Source organism: Gadus chalcogrammus, chromosome 21 (assembly GCF_026213295.1).
Source record: "Gadus chalcogrammus isolate NIFS_2021 chromosome 21, NIFS_Gcha_1.0, whole genome shotgun sequence".
Lineage (NCBI taxonomy): Eukaryota > Metazoa > Chordata > Actinopteri > Gadiformes > Gadidae > Gadus > Gadus chalcogrammus.
Genome location: NC_079432.1, coordinates 8,885,741 through 8,902,952, shown reverse-complemented (window position 1 = coordinate 8,902,952; position 17,212 = coordinate 8,885,741). Strand labels below are relative to the sequence as shown.

Below are 17,212 nucleotides of genomic sequence, written 5' to 3'. Positions count from 1 at the left end.
CTAAGACATGCGTGGTCATCAGTTTATTTTTCAAAGCTTGACCCCAACCATTAACCCCACGCATTCCCATCAACAAGGGCTTTTATCGGCTCTTTTTCCAATGACTTTAATAATTCAGTCTCTCTAATCATTTCCGTCCAAACGCTTCTGATGAAAGTCACAGTGAGTAGACTCGTTGCCCTCGGGAAAGTGGTAAACAAGATAGGTGCACTGGAGAGTTTGTTAATGCCTTATCAGTCTGCGCGTTGCCATTTTGAGACGCGTGCGTCGCTGGAAGTCCATTCATAATTGAAGCCAAGACAGGCTTAATCAGCGCGAGCTCCCACCACCAGCACCACTGGAGCTCGCAGCGGCTCCTCTGTTGCTATGCAACTACCGCAAAGAAAGGAAGGGAGGAGAGGAAAGTGTGTATTCTGTGCATCTTTAGGGGGGTTGGGGGGGGGGGGGGATTACAGTTTATATGTGCGTTCGTTTGTTAGCACACAATGTAATTGATGTTACGGTCTTTTTGTTTTTTTGAATATGGATGCATGGGCAAATATAGGGCATAGAGAAAACTTTATGTCACACAACTATCATTCGTAGCCTACCTACTATTTGTTGTTTTGCTCCACTGGGACTGGAAATTGGGTTACGCGCGAATGGCGCATTAATATAATGTCAGGTGGGCCTTTAAATTCCTGTCAATAACTGAAATTAAATTATTTCGCTGGTGGTGACACATACATAACATTTTAGAGAGTCGCATTAATCAAATTGATGCAAGGCGCAGTGGTTCTATGGTCAATATCATTCATATCCACGGAGGCAAGTTTCCATGGAGACAGAAGTGGCAGTCGCATTCGCCTGTCAGCTTTAATTTATTACAAAGACTTTATGGAAATGTTCCTTTCACATTTTTGAGGGTGCATTTGGGACAGACAATGGGCATAGCCTGTGCAATTATTCAAGTATGTGTTATGATTTACTCGTTTTCTTATACATGGAGATAAATATGACCTACTATCCATGCCATAGAGGGGAAACAAAAATATATCTTCAAATGTTTTTGTTCCACTGTATTTCCTGTGTGGGATGTGATCGCTCTCTTCTGGAAAAACTAAGTTACTACACTGAACTGAACGCTTAGGCCTATATGTAGGCTACCTACACATCGTAGAGGACAGGCCCCACGGCTCAGATAAATATAACTAGACAGATATGGGAAGACAATGTTTTAAACATTAAAGGATATTACAAAACCAAATTTTAAACGAAAGCTCTTGTCAGACAGACTGAAATGTAGTAGGCCTTTGTGTTGCAGATAGATAGATCGATGTTTAAACTGTAGACCTATGTGTATAATATAAAACAAAACCCTTAATTTAGTGTCGCATAAAGCAATTTGAAATATAAAGGTATTCTATGAAGTTCCATATAAACTACATTTCCCAGCGAGTGAGTCTGACGTTACAAGAATTCCCGCACCAAGTCTCGCGTTGCCCGTTGGTTGTCCCTGCCCTATGTCTCGCGCACTCGCAGCTCCATAGCTCAGTATATAAAGGAGGACGTCGACAGACGAAGGACGGCTGGGAACTCGGCCCGGGATTGTAAATAAGACCGACTAAAACTGTGTTTTATTTACAAAAAGTGATGCCGGCTACTTTTAGAGACCGTTCCCAGTTGTTTTAAAGTATTTTTGTTATTTTTGGCTCTTATTTCTCGCCTATTTCTTGTGTGGTTTTTACACTACGCGTATAATGGCGAGCTCGGCTAACTCGAACCCAGTGGTAAGGATCAATCTCTAAGGACAGTGGGAGGATTGGGGGTAAAAGTTGTACTGAAAAATTGTGGAGGACCTTTTATTGTGAAGTAGTAGGGACGTACACTTTCGAACACTTTGACATCTAAAATAAGCGTGATTAAAACATGTTGAACCAATTCGAAATTTACTAGGTAAAAACAATTGATCAGAAATATAAGGTATGTAGACCATTTGAAATCCACTTTGGATATTGAGTAAGTGTTTTAGATTGAAGCTTTTAAGTCTTTTAGTTGATTTGCAACAAATGGGACCAAGTGTTCAGTCTTGCATATCCAGCTTGTCATTGCTTTATTTTTTTTTAGAAGAGGCAGCAAGTTGTCAAGAGTAACTTCAATTGGCGAAATCTATTACATTAACTAACACGATTCTCCAGATGTACGTCAAGCACATTTTCATTCACTGCAAATAAATAATTTCTGGAAATGGTTTTCAGCAGTCGTTTCGGCAGTGTCACTCGCTTCGCAGAGCACCTCATTGTCCACCATTCCATGAGCAGACGGCTGGTTCAGCGGGCTTTTCCACGCTATTTACCCATTTCACTCCAACGATAAACTGCCCCTAGCATTACGATTATAAAGGGTTGAACCTTATCACCCATAATAGGCAAAAAAAATATCCAAATAGCCGCCACCATCGCCCCGTATTTGTACATTATGTACGCGACGACCGGTCGGTTTGCCGCCCCGTAAAATGGCCTCCCCAGTACAGCTCTCCGGTTCTGGCCCTCCTCCCCTCGGCGCGCTGGTTATATACGGCCATATTGGCTCTCTAATATAGACTGGCCGGGATGGGAAGGTGCTACTCGGTGCTACGTCACAGGCTCTCCATATAAACGACAGACGGCCTTAAATAGTGCAGGAGCACCAAGGGGGAGGGTTAGAACGTAGTCGCTGCGGACAAATGCAGTCCAGCAGATTATGTGTTGGGGGTGCAATGCAAAGCGCGCTCCGAAATGTTGCCTTTATTAGTTGATTCGCTTTAGTTTCTTGCAAAAAGGCAGTCTGTTTTTTGTGGATTGTCCATTAACATGGGCACGTCGCAACAAATTCATCCAGTTAGATATAATAGAATGTGTAGTAGCTGTTATTCCTCGTTCTATAACCATTAGCCATCGTATTTTATTAAAAACTATGAAGAAATTATGTAAGACTAGACTAAACACAAGATATTGAATCTTGTGTTTATTGATGTGGATTAGAAATTAATATTTTCAAAATTGAAAAGATTAAAATTGTGTGTAAATTTCCGAACTGCATATTATATTGTAATATAATATGTATAAAACTCGTGCCATAATATGTATGTAATATTGATTGATGATTTCTGTCGCATGGGAAAGTACTCCCTTTTCTCATTCTTTTTCTGTCTGATCGAATGTGTGTCTTTTCTCTACCCTAATCCTCCTCAGCCTAAACTGTATCGGGGCGTGATCGAGGATGTGATCAACGAAGTGAGAGAGCTGTTCCTGGATGAGGGGGTGGACGAACAGGTGTTGCTGGAATTGAAAACGGTAAATCTACTTAACCCCCTCCCACCTTCTGCTCACAATCACAAACACACTTGCAGTCACACTAGGGCTGCAGGATATATCGGCTATGTACGATATATCGATATAATTTCCAAGGGGATACAAGATTTGACAATATCGTTTATATCGATATGCGTTAAAATGGTCCGTTTCCCGCTCAAGCGTCTACAGCGCTTGCCTTGGAGACTGTGAGCGCGACCCCTCCCCCTCTCACTCTTTCCGAACGTGCCGTGTGCAAAGACGCCTCATTCCCACCCCCGCCGCCCCCTCACAACACAACAAGCATGGATGATACCCGTAAAGAAAACGAGACGGCGGCGGGAGACGAAATTGTTTCAAAGAGGAGAAACAACGGCTCTATAATGTGGAAATAGTTTGGGTTTAAAAAAAACAGATGAGCAGCTGCTGCAGGTCATCTGTAGAGTGTAGCAAAACCGTTGCGACTAAAAGTGGAAGCACGACAAATCTGTTCCACCATTTACAGCAGCGGCACAAAGTGCAGTGAGGAATGCGTAAAACTCCGTGGCTGTGCTGCTGCATCACCACCGGCCGCGACAGCTTCTTCTGCCCCGAAACCAGGGCCGGCGATCGGCAAATGTGTTGGGGGCGCCCTCTGGTGACGCTCTTAATTAATTAATTAAAATATACGAAACAAGCGAAATGAAACCAAACATGTTCCCAAATGGAACGGAGAAGGGAGGGGGCGGGGGATTAAAGTTACGGCGCACTGAAACCCTCACCGTAGTACGCAGGACAATGCGACGAAGCCAATGCTCTTAATGGTAGCTAATGTGTGTAACCTACAGCTTTATATTGTTTTGCATAGGTGATTATTTTGTGAAGAAGGTGAAAAACATCCCTTTTTTTTTTTTACATGTTCATTGAATTCTGTTGAAAATAACGATACAAAATCACATGTTGCAGTCATATGGACCTATGTTTTAATATAAGTGCTTGCAACATCTCACATGTGGTTTTTGACTTGCATAAAAAACATCTAACCCACTCTATAGAAAATATCGAGATATATATCGTATATCGCCATTCAGCCAAAAAATATCGGGATATCATATTTTGCCCATATCGTGCAGCCCTAAGTCACACTGACATTCAGTCATTTAGCAGGCACAAAGCATTCTAGATTACCCTTTATCCAAGCGATTTACAAATGAGGCCGAGAATAAAATATTTTGAAAGGTCTCATTAAAAGTTGCGTGCATAGGAACAGACCGCCTAACGATTCGTAGCCATAAGCAAAATACTACTAATCTCTAAGCGTTTAATGCTCATCACTTAATAATAATAATTATAATACATTTAATTTAGAGGCGCCTTGTGCCTAGTGTTGTGCAATGCACATATGTTCACTGGCTCATCGATGTAATTGTCTATGTACGGAAGCGGATTCATAGAGCCCTGTGAATGTGTTAATAGCAACATTCAAAGGCCAGTTTTAACCTCATCTTCCAACGTGAATGGCAGTCGGTACTGCTTAGTATGGTACGCTGTTGACCACTAAAGGCCACGCTCCACAAACATCCTGCCTTAAATCGGACACCAGTGTAGTGTTGACAGCCAGCCGACTTCCAGGGAGTGGTTCCTGTTATTGAGGCGCCTGCGCTTTGGTGCATCCTTGTGTTCGTCGCTCACACGCCCCTCTCCTATGCTGTGTCGGCACCCTTTGGCTCCGCCCCCAGCTCTGGGAGAACAAGCTGATGCAGTCCAAGGCGGTGGAGGGCTTCCACACGGAGGAGCAGGCGGCGCTGCAGGCCACGCAGCAGGCCCAGCAGCAGGCCCAGCAGGCCTCCCAGCCCGCCGCCGCCAAACACATGCTCCAGCCGCTGCAGCAGCAAGGTCAGAACGCAGCGCTGACCGTCCACCCGCCGACACAGCTGACACAGCCGCCCCTTCTAGTGGGACCACAGCCCTAGCTCAGCAACTCAACCCACCCACCCACCCACACCAGTCAGTTGTCAGTCCTACTGATGCTAGGCAGACCCCAGCTGCAGTCTCAGCCCTACCACACAGAGCTCAGTACCACTCAATGTTTGATGGGGAGAAATGCGATGTGGTTGCCAGGGTGGCAAATTCTATCAAAATAATCTGTTAATCACAATTAATGATGGCAATATTGAGCAAAATAATCACGTTATCGTTTTTTTCATCATACAGCCCGACTGCCTACCCACCCTCACAAACTCAACCCACACGCCTACCATGGTTCGTAATAGTAATAACCACACCTATCTACACACCCCGTGCTCGTCCGTCCAAAGCCCTACGCAGTCAGCCCACCCACCCAACGCGGCGGGCCCTGCCTGCCCACGCCACTCTAGCCACTCAAGTCTGGTCGCCAGGTCCTCAGTCCACCCTCTATCCCACCCACGCTAGCAACAGAGCGACCAACCGGCCAGACAAGATTGATTGTTGGTTTCCATGGCAACGCAGAATCATGGCCGAGCGATTGGCGAGTGGGGGGGGGTTTGCAAAAGGTGGATGACGGCAGGGAGTTGAACCTGTTTATTTAGGTTTATATTTATAAGAACCTTCATGTTACAACCGCCTACGGTCAACTGTAATTGTTATCTGTTGCACCGCAGGAGTGCTTCATCACATATTGATCCTATATTGATCATGTATCATTGTTGTCTTTCTGTCTCTGCCTGCAGCTCCCCAGCAGCAAGTCATTGTTCAGGATCCCAAGATCCTCCAGCATATGAGTGCTACCGGCATGGTGAGCTAAACGCCTTTCAGGTTTCACATTCAAGGCTTCACCACATTCAGCCATCCATCCAGGGATGCACTTGCATGCGCAACAGAGCCTTGGGACGTGGCTAGGTCATTTGACATAGTAAGCTGGTCTGGTTAACTTTCCCGACAGCTGAACAAGCACGTTTTGTCACTCCTGGCGCTTCCCTATCGTATCCGACAGGATAAAATGAGATTTACTTTTATTAATCCCAGATGGGAAATTAGGATTTAATCACATTCCCCTCCCGCTAACACACTGTCCTGTGCTAACATAACGTTGTACATGTCATATTGTGGAAGTGAGATGCTGTTCCACGGTGCCGTTAGTGTAAGGTTTTCCTCCAGGGAGGGGGGGGGATTATGGTGGAAAATGTGTGCTGGGGGGAGTGGGGTCTTTAAGAAATGATGAACCTCACACAAGACTTAAAGTTTTAAAGAGGATTACTGCACATATATAGACAAGAGTGTGAACAAGGCTTTACCGTCTCATCGTAGACACACCGACGGAACATTCATTTTCCGCCTCTACACACACACACACACACACACACACACACACACACACACACACACACACACACACACACACACACACACACACACACACACACACACACACACACACACACACACACACACACACACACACACTATTGTTTCATTGCTTTTGTCTTTGCTGGTCGTTGATGACATGCAAAAGCCCATCTGCTTTATTCAGTTTCTTGTTCCCACGCAGTACTTGGTGTTTCAAAAAGTCCTCTTCAAGCTCAAACCGAGGGAACTCTTTCCCTGATAGTGATAGTTTTTTCTTATGCTTAAACAAACTTTGATTTATTCATTCATGCCTTATGTTAACACGGCTTATAAAAACCTTGCTGAAATATATATTTATGGATTCCCCTTTTAATTGGATCTTCATAACAACATAAAAGAGCCGTAGAGACCCAGAATTCAGTTTAGGATAAATCAAATGGGTTTGGTGAGGACGTGTGTAAACCTGTGTCTGTTCCCTGTTCCTCCACTAGAGTGCAGCAGCAACTGCAGCAACCCTTGCCCTGCCCACTGGAGTCACCCCTTACCAGCAGCTCATCACAAGCCAAGGTAAGACACTCCAGCCCCTGTCCTGTTTCCCACACTCAAATCCCTTTTCGTTAAAAATAATCACAGAAAGTTGGACTACTCAGAGTTTTCCCAGTCCGACCAATGGAGCACTCAATGCCAGTGGTCTGACTTTTCCACAATTGTTTTTGTCTACAGTCATTGTTTAAGATCGTGATTTCTGTCACAACACAAATATTTATGCAGCCATTTTAGAAACGGAAGTCGAGCTTGACAGCGCTCCTTTAAGATGGTGGTCCGATCCACGTCATAGCCAGTGTTCCAGCACATAGTGCTGAATAGTAGCCTTAAGTGGTTCCACTTCCTCCACAGAAAGTGTTTCTGATAATATACAACGTATCCAACCACTTCCTACAAAGGAAGTTGATTTATTGGTCCAGTCTGTAATAAAACATGCACCCTTACAACCATGGGCTATTACAGTAGTAATAAATCCCAGATAATGAACAACCCCCCCCCCCCCCCGCCTACATCAGGCCAGATCCTCCAGGTGGTGCGTGCCCCTAACGGAGCCCAGTACATCATCCAGCAGCCCCAGCAGCAGATCCTCCTGCAGCAGCAGATGCAGCCGGGCGGTGTCCAGGCCCCTGTGATTCAGCAGGTACGCCCCATCACGCAGGTAGGTCAAGCAGCGCCCCTCTCCTCCCCCTCCTCCTCCTTATACTCCTACTCCTCCACCCCTTCCCGGTCTGGTACAGCACAGCCAGCCTCTCTGGAGCTCGGGTGGTGGTGGTGGTGGTGGTGGGGGTGGAGGGATACGTTGGGTGATTATGGTGTGGTGTTCACATGAAGCCCCTGGGAAGCAATGAGTCTTAAAGGAGGGCAGTTTATTTGCGGCTTAGTAGGGATTAAGGTTTTTCGGGTTTAAAGTTTTAAATGCAAATTTTGGAACGTGTTGATTATATCAGGGCCTGGAGTGTGTTCAGGGATCGGGGAAAGGTTAGGCTGTTGTCTGGGCTGTCCTCACGGCTGACAGAGAGAGCTGTCGGCACGCTGAACCGATGTAAAGGCTTTGCAAGTTAATTTGAGCAAGACGGGACTACTTCATCAGTGATGCATGCCCAGCTACTATGTTCTCAGGCTTGGTTTAAAAAAAGTCAGTTTAAGCTTTATTGACTACGGGCAGAGTATGTGAGTGATAGGGGGGGGGGGGCAGGGATTGAGAAAAAGTGGATGAAGTCATTTCTGAAAGTTAGAAGTCTGTTAATGATCAAAACTTTTCTTATTTGCGAACAGCCTTTGTAAGACATTTTTCATCTTTCATTTGTCCCGTGTATACGTTTTTCCCCTGCAAAGCATTCACTGCTACTTTGCGCAAGACCAAACAGGGGTCACTCACTTGTAACCTCCTTTATCAGGAGGTGACTGTAGGGACAGATTTCGGTGCTGGGTGGCTGTTCCAGTGTGTCTATTGGTGCAGGGAGAAGGCGCACAGGTGTTATTTATATCTGGTCATTAGGGGGAGCTAAAGAGTTATATTTAATTAATCGTGCGTTTTATTTTTGGTTAGTGAATACAAACTTCAGTGCTATGTGCCAAAACAAAGGGAATTGATAGGTTTACATTTCATATTGAAAAATAGTGTGAAAATAAAAGCTGGAAGTGAACTCCATTTTGATTAGGTTTTAATGGCTGTCAACAGAATCAGTGTGCAACAACCTCAATAGTTGTTTATATGCAAATCAGCGTTTAGTTTATTATTCTAACGAGCGACGAGCCTGAATGGTAATGATCTGTTTAACTCGATTCATAATTGTGTAGAAGATTACTTTTTCCAAATAAGTGTTCAATGCAAGAAAATAAAGCAGTCATTTTCATTGTGATGCATGCCCACCAACCCAAGATAACATTCAGGGAGGGATGCTGATTATGAAAGTGATCCTCATTACACAATCACCCACCCTCATTTCTCGCCACATTTAGTTTAAATAAGTCCAAAAAAAAAATGCCTTCACAGGGAGTCAGTGCTCTGGTCCTTTTTCGGTTGTCTGTACCCTCCTGGGTGCGGAGACACAGTACATTCAAAGGTCCATGTTAAGTGTACCTTGTGGTCCGTGTGCCCAGGTCCTCGCTCCGATGCAGGGAGCTCTACCCCAGCAGACGGGGGTCATCATCCAGCCCCAGCAGCTGGTCCTCGCCTCTGGGAACAAGGTCCAGGGGAACCAGCAGGTACTGGATAAAGGCATTAATATCATATTAATGGATATAGGCATTAATATCATATAAAAAAATAAAACAGTAGATCACTTTTGTGTATATCAAGGTCGAAGTACAATAGATGATAAGGCACTAGTCTTTAGTCTTTGTTCTGTATCATTAAGGTTGTTTTATATTTGATATATGACAATGTATAGTCTGTATCGGTGAAGTTGCTTTAGGCAAGAATCCAGATTTTGTAAGAGAGAGAGCAGAAGAAAACAGAAGAAAAGGTGAGGTTGTTAGTAAGGCTTAGCCATCCATCGGCAAAAAGTGAGTAAAGTGTGCTGCGAGAGTATTTGTCCCGGGTTAACTGCGCCTGCTTCTGCACAAGCCACTTAAAGGTCCCATGGCATGCTACTTTTTGGATGCGTATATATAGGTGTTAGTGGGCCCTTTATACAGTATTTGAAGACGTTCAAGAAATTCCGCCGTGGTGCAGAATAACAGCCACTATGAGCCAGTCCTACAATGAGCTTCCCTCAAACGTGCTGTTTTTGTTTAGAGGCAGGTCAATGTGAGGGGTGGGGGTGTGGCCCTGGGCAGCTTGCGGCCACGGTACCATGCACTCGTGTTTACAGTGGATGTATCGCAATGGCGAGGCGCACACAGCTTTTTGCCGTGTCCTGTAAATATTCTAGAACACTCCGGGTGCTCCGGCGGGAGTCCTGGAGCTCTACATCTAAATAATATCATATTATACAAAGATATCTATATAATATATATTATCACGGCCAAAAGCTGTGTGCGCCTCCAGACGATATTATGGATCTCAAATGTCTGCGTCAGCTTCTTCAAAGTCTCTGGTTCTTCCACTTCCACATCAATCTGAAGTAGACAACATGGAGGAGAAAGGGATTATGAGGCCAAATTCGACGATTTATGAGGCCAAATTCGAAATCGGAGCGTCTGAGCTTTCATTTTTCAAAGGCAGCAGGATACCTAGTGCTCGTTTTACACTTAACGCCATTTCTAGCTACTGGGGGACCATAGTCAGGCAGGCTAGGGAAACTCTTATTAATGTTAGAGAACCTCTGTTAAGTGACATTTTCATGCCATTGGATCTTTAAGACTGCTCCCGGTTGATCCTGAACCGGAGGGGACACCATTTTTGTTTTTGTTGTTTATTTTGTAGTCTACACTCTCTCTCCTTTCTTTTTTGCTTCCTTTCCTCACATCAAACCCTGTTCTCATGATGTCCTCGTCCTCCTTCCTGCCAGGTGATGCAGGCCATGGCCTCCCAGCCGGGCCAGGTGCCCACGGGACAGGTGCAGCAGATCCAGCAGGTCCAACAGATCCAGCAGGTGCAGCAAGTCCAGCAGGTGCAGCAAGTCCAGCAAGTGCAACAGGTGCAGCAGGTCCAGGGGGCGGTAGCGCAGGTCACCCAGCAGCAGCAGCAGCAGCAGCAGCAGCAGCAGCAGCAGCAGCAGCAGCCGCAGCAGCCTCCCATGATGCTGCAGGTGGACGGGCCGGGGGACACCTCCTCGGAGGAAGACGAGGAGGAGGAGGAGGAGTATGACGAGGACGAAGAGGAGGAGAAGGAAAAGGACGGAGGGGAGGACGGGCAGGTGGAAGAGGTACGGGATCATGTGACCGCCACCCGGCGGGCCGAAACTAAACCATTTTGATGCATGTGTGAACAGAGTGGTAGATATTGAAGTGTAGAGACAGTCTGTGATGACCATGTCCGTCCCCCCATCCCATTCTCAGGAGCCGCTGAACAGTGAAGACGATGTGAGCGACGAAGAGGACCAGGAGCTGTTTGACACAGAGAATGTAGTTGTGTGCCAGTACGACAAGGTCAGAACCACACACGCCTGCACCCGTAGCGGAGTCATTAAGCAAGTGCGAATACTACTGAGGGTTGCTGAAAGTACTCCTATTATGTACTACTCATGTGGTAATGGTCACCCTTGACCCTTTTGACAACCTTATGTTCTTTAATCAAGATCTACGTTCCTGAAGCAGTCACACTTTTATCCCCAACATCCTCACACGTATGCCCTTGTGTTGATGATTCGACTGCTTCTCCAGTCTTGTGCAACGCTTTGTGAGCGACCCCTTGCTTTGAGGAGAGTTTGGTGGTTCATACACTCGATGCTCATTCAGACCAAGCTCTTCTTCAACAAAAATGAGGGAGACGCAAGTTGTTGGACTTTAGACACATAGCGTGTACAGGTTTTCCCGCAGATAATGTGTTGGTTAAGGTGGTTGGTTTTGGCGGGAGACGGGGAGTGTTGTCTGACCGGGGGGGTACACTCTTTTACAGGTGGACCATTTATTCTTATTTTCATGCAGGCTGTCAGACTGTTGCCCTGCAGCCTGTTACGCAAGTCTTTCTTGATACAGAGGGCATGAATTACTTTATACTATAGTATGATATATATATATAATTATTTATCTTCGACATAGTTAAGGCAGCAGGCTTAGGTGGCCGCCTAAGCTATGGGAAACCATGGTGTGAGTATCCACCTCTAACCCCAAACCATTCGTACCCCCCCAGATCCACAGAAGCAAGAACAAGTGGAAGTTCCACCTGAAGGACGGAATCATGAACCTCAACGGCAAAGACTATGTGTTCTCCAAGGCTATCGGAGACGCAGAGTGGTGAAGGAACGGCGACCGCACGGAGAAGAAACAATGCGCTCTCGATCAACCTAGAGAGCCAAACTTTGGAACTCCTCTTTTCCGGTGACGCGCTCCCGCCGGGCTACCCCCCCGGAACCGGTGTCCGAGCAACCAGATCTACTTCAGGAGTCCGGGTTTGAAAAAGATACTGAACTAAAGTCTGAGCCGGTGAAGTGCAGAACCGAGCAGACCTTCAAGCCTTGTGGGACGAGAGGCCGAGGCGGTCCGGGAACGGACAAGATTCATGTTCTTTTATTTTAGTCGTCCTCTTTTCAGGCCGCCTCCTCCTCCTGAGATTCTTGTCCAAATTGATTTCCCATCACATCCGTGAAGTAGCTTACTGGCGCAGTGTGCCAAGGTCACTCCACCCCCCCCCCCCCCCCCCCCCCCCCTTCGCCCCGCCATCGATCGGTTGCGGCGCCCTGAAAGAGCCTATGCTAATTCTCCTGGGAATCTTCGCTCTCATCTGATGACCTTTTGGGTCCACCGGTAAAAAAAAATTGCTGCCTTTCTTTTCTTTTTTAGCGGCCGGGATCAACTGTTTGGGGGGCATTATAGTTGGTGTCCTCGGAGTGAATCCACATTTCCAACAATTCATCAACTTTAAAATGTTCCATTCTTCCAATGTTCATTGACAACCATATTTTAAGTACTTTTAGAGCTATTTTTGATGAAGGGTATTAAAGCAAAAAATTAATATTAACAGTAGAATAACCAATTGTGTGAAGTATATATTTTTTTTTCTATTATCTACTTGATGCTAAATCCCCCCCAAAAATGAACAGTTGTCGTCGATGTGTTTTCCCCAGGCTTCTGGCCTCATGGGAGAAAAAACAAACGATAATCAACTGTACAAAATCAAACTTACTAGTCCAAAATAAATCTTCTGATTGGTCTTTCTTGCTCTTAAAACCCACTTTTCCATCCGTCTAATTTGCACTGTACAGTCAAATGGTGTGTCGTGAAGTCATTCGAGGTTGCTCATAGCCACAGTGTGCTCAAATAAGCGTGTGCGTGTGTCTGCGTGTGTGTGTGTGTGTGCGTGTACCCTTGGGTGCCTGAGTGCTCAACTGAAGGTGTGTTGGGTTTGTGTGTTGTGTCCTCACCGTCCCTTCCCCACCCAGAAGAGTAAGTCACTCCAGGCGACCTCCTCACCCCAATCCCAGTCTGTAAGGTCAGAGCTCACCAACGGCTGTTTTTCTTTCTTCGTTTCTTCTATTTGCTCCTGAAAGCTCATCAGAGGTTGTGCTTGCAAAGGGGTTGCTAACCTGCACCAAACAGTGCTCTTACATCATAAGTGTTCCTTGTTTTGGAGCTGGTTTCACACGATTTCCTCTTATCTAGCTCTCCCACACAGTTTTCTTTTTTGTTTTACATTTTAAACATGTTTTTTAAAATCAAATGTTTTTCTATCAAATTCGAGTTAAAAGCTTTTGGGCTATCACAAAAGTCTGTTTATAGCCCCCCCACCCTAACCCCCCCCCCCCCCCCGGTGGAATGATTTGAGATAGGGTAATGTGGTTTTTTTGGGGGTAAATTGTTGCATTTTCGGGTTAAATGGTTGTTTGCTAAACGTGTGTGGTTTAGAGTAGTATGCTTTGTTGAAGAAATAGCCTAGACTCTAGGAATGCACAAATACTGGATCAAAAAACGATATTATAACCAATCAGCATATTGTTATGCAAAAAAACTGTTGAAACTTTCTACTTTCTAAGTCAAGACTGTACAACAAATAACTCCAAACATGTTACTCTTTGACTGTTTTGTTTTTTTGCTGAACTCAAATCCATTGTGGATGGTCCATCGTCACTAATCAACACATTTAAAGTGCCAAGACAAGGTTAAATACATTCTGGGGTAGAACACTGGTAAAAAAAACCGAATATAACTCAAGTAAAAATCGGTTAAAAACTTGAATTTGGGCTTTTGCACACATCACTGAAATATGTAACCGTTCAATATTTGCTGATATTTCCTTTTCAACTCCCAGCCCCTAATGTTTCTTATGTGTGCCTTTTTATACTATGGATTTTTGTTGAGGCATTTTGGCGATATTCATAGTATATGAGCTTTTACTGTCTCTTACGATGTATCCTCTGCTTTTCACTCTTGCTCCACATTGTCTGTGTTTGTTCCAACTGCTGTTCAAATAATTGTTCAGAAAATGTATCTGCTTCTTTTACTGTTAATTTTTTATTATTATTCAATAAATGATTGTTTGTATTCACGGACATCGTAACTTGGAAAAAGCGCTTTATAGAAGGAGGTGTTTAGACTTTTTTTTTGTTTTGCTATACGGTTGAATAAAAAAAATGCACTGATGCTTATTTTTTGTCTATTTTTATTTTGGTGTGAACATTTGAAATAAATGTAAATCTTAATGACATTGGGTGCGTACGTCTCACTACCAAGGTTTTCGGGTTTGAACCCCATCGTATTCAGTCCCCCGATGGGCATCCTAAACGCCTATCAGCTCCTTTTTGACGTGCGTCTTTGCTTCGGGTAAAAGCATCTTTACTAAACGGTAAAAGTTAGTCGGTAAGAGAATGTTTATGATTTTTAACTTTTTAAATTATATCTAAATGTAGATACGTTCTATAAGGTATTCAGTACAAGAACACTGAGCTGTATAGTTTTTTGCACCATTGCCACCCACCCTCCTGTACTAAAACCCTCCGTTTCCTTCAGGTTAGCGAGCGAGACAGTGGCCTGGCACTGCCAGTTGTTCTCGCCAGGCCTCTAACAGCAGGGGCTTTCGGGCCCTTGATGGTAACTGGGAGCCGGGTAGGAGTCAGACGTCAGCCCGATGTCGCTTTATGTCTCAACAGATACTCCTCTCTCCACTAGAGGACGGCCAGATCTCAAGCCACTTCAGGTGAAGTAGCCCCTTGTGTTCATGTGTATATTTTTTGTCTCCTATGCCCTCCTTGGCCACTCAAAAGACAAAAGACGGCGGAGGAACCATTAGGCCTACGCTTTTATTTTCCCTTTTCTTGGTTATATTTACGAGTCCCCGTTGGTTTTCTGTCTGACTCATAAACACTGCCTGGTTTTGTGTGCACCTGTGTAACCGACAAAGTATGTCCCATTAGTAACACAGCTTTGCTCCGTAAGAGTCCCAGCCAGTCACAAGTCAAGGGTCTCCCGTTTAAAAAATGTGAATTCTTGCAGGTCTATCGGACAAAGGGGTCTTTATTCTTTTCTAATGGTCATTCCTTATTTCCTGTATTTCTTTTGGCCTGTTATTTTTTTGGCCTCTGTTGCCTTTTTAAGTCTTGAGTATATTTAACAGTTGATGGGTTCTTGGGGAAATAGACATGAACATAGTAATAATGATTTTAATTACCATAATTCTCATAATAGCTTGACACCTACCTAGTCCACTGCCCACATTAAGTTTATAGTTGAAGTAGAGTTGAATTTGTCGATTTAGGGCTCGAGAGAGTTAGCTTTTTTTGGTTGATTTATTTAAAATGTAATTATATTATAACCTCAGCCAGCACTGGGGACTGCTTTGTAATTTAAGAAGTGACTGTCACATCCTCTCCAATTCTGAGGTCACCTTCTCTCACCGCAACAACGCTCTCATCCCACCATGGACCCCTGCTCTACGCAGAATAAATCTAGAGAGTAACGCATGCCTTGGTGTGTTTGAGATATTGGTAGTTCAACTTTGAATGGTCCAAATGTTATCAGTTGTGAGGGAAAAGCTGAAAACAGAAGTAACACCTGCACTTCAAAAGTGACCGTACAGAGCTCTATAAAGAAAGGTAGATTTGTTTGCTAGTTTTTGTACGTTTTTTGTAGGACCTGCCTGAGGACTTCTTGTTTTCATTATCAAGCGTTCAGGTGTTAGCTCCACTGACCACCTGAGAGCTCCTCGAGTCGGACACCAAATGAGAGGGACTTGATCCCTGAAGGGCAGTGGTTCGAGTCCGCTGGGCATGGGGGCCAACATGCTCCATGGCCCTGTGAAATCAGGGATGCTGTGTTGACAGTGGTGCCGAAATCTGGACGGATGAATGGATTGCCTGGGTTGATTTGGCAAAAAACGTAGGAGCCTTGTAAAGGAGCCGTGTGCTGATCTCAGGGCTGGAACACCTCACGTGGTTGGCCTCCCGGCTCCCCTTTCCCACCGCCTCTGGTGGTTTCTTCCTCCCCCTTCTTCAGTTCAGCTACATGAGCAATCATTGGAGTAGAGCAATATTATTGACTCTTTATATTTAGTCATTTGAGGCGGTCATAGTGGGGTTAGGACACTGCTCATGGAGGCCATCACAGGCTAATACTGCGAACAACAGGGATCGAACCTAGGTACCGGTACACCCCTATCTTGACTAGCCCCAAGCCCAGTCATCACACGGCCCAGTCTGGCCTTATTCAACGAACAGCTCAGAAAACAACAGGGCAGCAGAGGAATGATCGGGCGGGCTTGAGAACCAGGGATATGGCGCAGCATGTTGAAAGGAATCCTTCTGGAAGGAGAAGGTCTTGGTCGATGGGTTTTGGCCCTGCTGCCAGAGGCTGAACTCCCTCTCTCTGTGGTCAGGTTCATCCCACGGAAAGACAGGATTGTGTTATGGCACGGCGATGATGGTTCTCCCCGAGATGGCTCGGAGGTTGCAGCAACCTCGCCGGGCTGTGAATGTGTTTTGGGCGGAGGCCCGTTGCAATCGAAGATAATCAGTGTGACTTGGAGGGGAGTGAAAACAATAGGTTTTGGAAAATATGTGCGTTGGATCTGTGGTATAGAGAGGGCACTCGGGAACACAGGTGAACATGGAAGAACATTAGCCAATGCCTCAGAAATGCTTGTTTTTGTTCAAGATACGTTCACACAGACATGCAGTCACTCACAATGCCCCATTTTTTTTTTAATTGACCTTTTTTCAGACACACATGCACACACACTAATGGAATAATACAACAAACACTTGTGGTTGAGAACCGCTCAGACCCTTTGCTTCTCCCCAGATCAATAGCACAGCTCAATACATTCTGCGCTGCAATAACACTTCTCATTGTGTTCTTGAACGCAATCGGAATAAAAGAAAACTGACATTAGAAGCTTGTGAAAAAAAAAATCCAAAACATTGAGCCGGAAAACAATGTAAGCTACTGGTAGTCAGCGGGGGGGCTGGGGGGGCCCGCGGATTTATGGTGCGTGTCATTTTCTGGAACCCCTG

At 45.1% G+C, this 17,212-nt stretch overlaps 1 protein-coding gene across 4 annotated transcripts; it reads left to right on the top strand.

Annotated features, from left to right (window-relative positions):
* The first annotated feature begins 1,599 nt into the window (after positions 1 to 1,599).
* gtf2a1 (general transcription factor IIA, 1) lies at positions 1,600 to 12,411 on the top strand. 4 transcript variants are annotated; one of them, XM_056581127.1, is made up of 11 exons: positions 1,600 to 1,769; positions 3,213 to 3,314; positions 5,030 to 5,186; positions 5,505 to 5,552; positions 6,002 to 6,066; positions 7,109 to 7,184; positions 7,679 to 7,803; positions 9,267 to 9,371; positions 10,619 to 10,975; positions 11,109 to 11,198; positions 11,902 to 12,411. In XM_056581127.1, the coding sequence occupies exons 1-11, from the start codon at positions 1,740 to 1,742 to the stop codon at positions 12,007 to 12,009; spliced, it is 1,263 nt and encodes a 420-aa protein (XP_056437102.1). In that variant the 5' UTR covers positions 1,600 to 1,739; the 3' UTR covers positions 12,010 to 12,411. The 4 variants fall into 4 exon arrangements, with proteins under 4 accessions (XP_056437102.1, XP_056437101.1, XP_056437104.1 ...); XM_056581126.1 differs by having other exon boundaries at positions 7,679 to 7,821; XM_056581129.1 differs by lacking the exon at positions 5,505 to 5,552.
* Positions 12,412 to 17,212: the final 4,801 nt, after the last annotated feature.

Bases quoted from the DNA above. Each gene is read 5' to 3' on its own strand.
- gtf2a1 (XM_056581126.1), top strand. From the start codon at position 1,740: ATGGCGAGCTCGGCTAACTCGAACCCAGTG. The intron at 1,770-3,212 runs GTAAGGATCAAT...AATCCTCCTCAG, and splicing joins CGGCTAACTCGAACCCAGTG to CCTAAACTGTATCGGGGCGT. The intron at 6,067-7,108 runs GTGAGCTAAACG...TTCCTCCACTAG, and splicing joins ATATGAGTGCTACCGGCATG to AGTGCAGCAGCAACTGCAGC.